General features: G+C 69.4%; 1 protein-coding gene across 1 annotated transcript in view; it reads right to left on the bottom strand.

The window, feature by feature from the left end:
- EMIHUDRAFT_246553 (hypothetical protein) overlaps positions 1-693 on the bottom strand; it is a gene marked incomplete at both ends in the record, with an annotated part of 1,163 nt that extends 470 nt beyond the window's left edge. The window contains 3 exons of the mRNA XM_005766331.1: positions 22-56; positions 177-459; positions 673-693. Of these exons, the coding sequence (XP_005766388.1) occupies positions 22-56; positions 177-459; positions 673-693 (339 nt within the window). The remainder of the gene's footprint in view (positions 1-21; positions 57-176; positions 460-672) is intronic.
- Positions 694-1,058: the final 365 nt, after the last annotated feature.

The raw sequence follows: 1,058 nt of genomic DNA, 5'->3' as shown, positions 1-1,058 counted from the left end.
CGCGAGAGACCTCCCCTCCACGCCGCTCGGCTGCATCGAGTCGAGGGGGGTGAAGCCTGAGGGGCACGGACCAGGGGGGGGGGATGGCACGCAAAACCGTCAAGGGGCACGCAGCCGCGTCGCGTGCACGAAAGGGCTGCGAGTGTGCAAGGCCAAACGGCCGCGGCCGTCTGTACCGTCCCGATTCGGCAGCCCGACCGACGCGCCCAGGCCGACGAGCGAGATTGCCATCTCGACGCACCCGCCAAACGCGGCGGTGTGCATGGCGGTGTTCCCGCTCTCCGCCTCCTGCGCGTCCAGCGGAAGCGGCACCCCAGCCTCACCAAGCATCTCCAGCAGCCGCGCCGTCGGAAAGGGCGGCGGCGACTCGGCGCCGCCGCCCTCCGCCGCGCCCAACGCGCCGACACCGGCAGCCTCCTGGCGTGAGTACACCGCCCGCTCGGCGAGCAGGTGAAGCGCCTAGGTGGGTTCGGGTACCGTGTGGGTAGGGGAGGGTGGGTTCGGGTACCGTGGGGTAGGGGAGGGTGGGTTCGGGTACCGTCTGGGCAGGGGAGGGTGGGTTCGGGTACCGTGGGGTAGGGGACGAGGGTGCAGCGCCATGAGTTGTGTGGCCTGCTGTGAATGGAAGGTGTGAACAGAAGGTGTGCAGAGCAGGAGCAGCGCCCACACAACCAAGAACAGGTTGTGGCCCATTCGGCGCCTCGAGGAGCGGCCCGGGGGACTCGGCGCGGGGCGGCGGGCAGGCGGCGCAGGCGAGTGTCTTGTGAGTCTGTGTGTCTGTGTGCCGCTCCTGTGTGCCGTCATCGTCTGTCCCGCGTCCACCCATACCGCGTTGGTGTCCAGTCCGAGACCTGGCTGTTCCTGGCCTGTCCATCTAATCTAGTCGCGCCGTCTGGCCGGCGTCGTTGCGGGCGGCGGGGTCGGCGCCGTGTTCAAGGAGGAGAGGCATGCCCTTGGCGACGTGCGGCGCCTGCCGGGTGCACGTGTGGAGGTGGGAGGCGTACCCTACCTCCTCAGTCTCGAATCCAGTGTGGGTTCAGGTCCTTGGGTGGTGCGGT

Source organism: Emiliania huxleyi (assembly GCF_000372725.1).
Source record: "Emiliania huxleyi CCMP1516 unplaced genomic scaffold EMIHUscaffold_516, whole genome shotgun sequence".
In the NCBI taxonomy this organism is placed as follows: Eukaryota; Haptophyta; order Isochrysidales; family Noelaerhabdaceae; genus Emiliania; species Emiliania huxleyi.
Note: the sequence above shows the minus strand (reverse complement) of the source record. Positions and strands in the feature narration are given on the sequence as shown.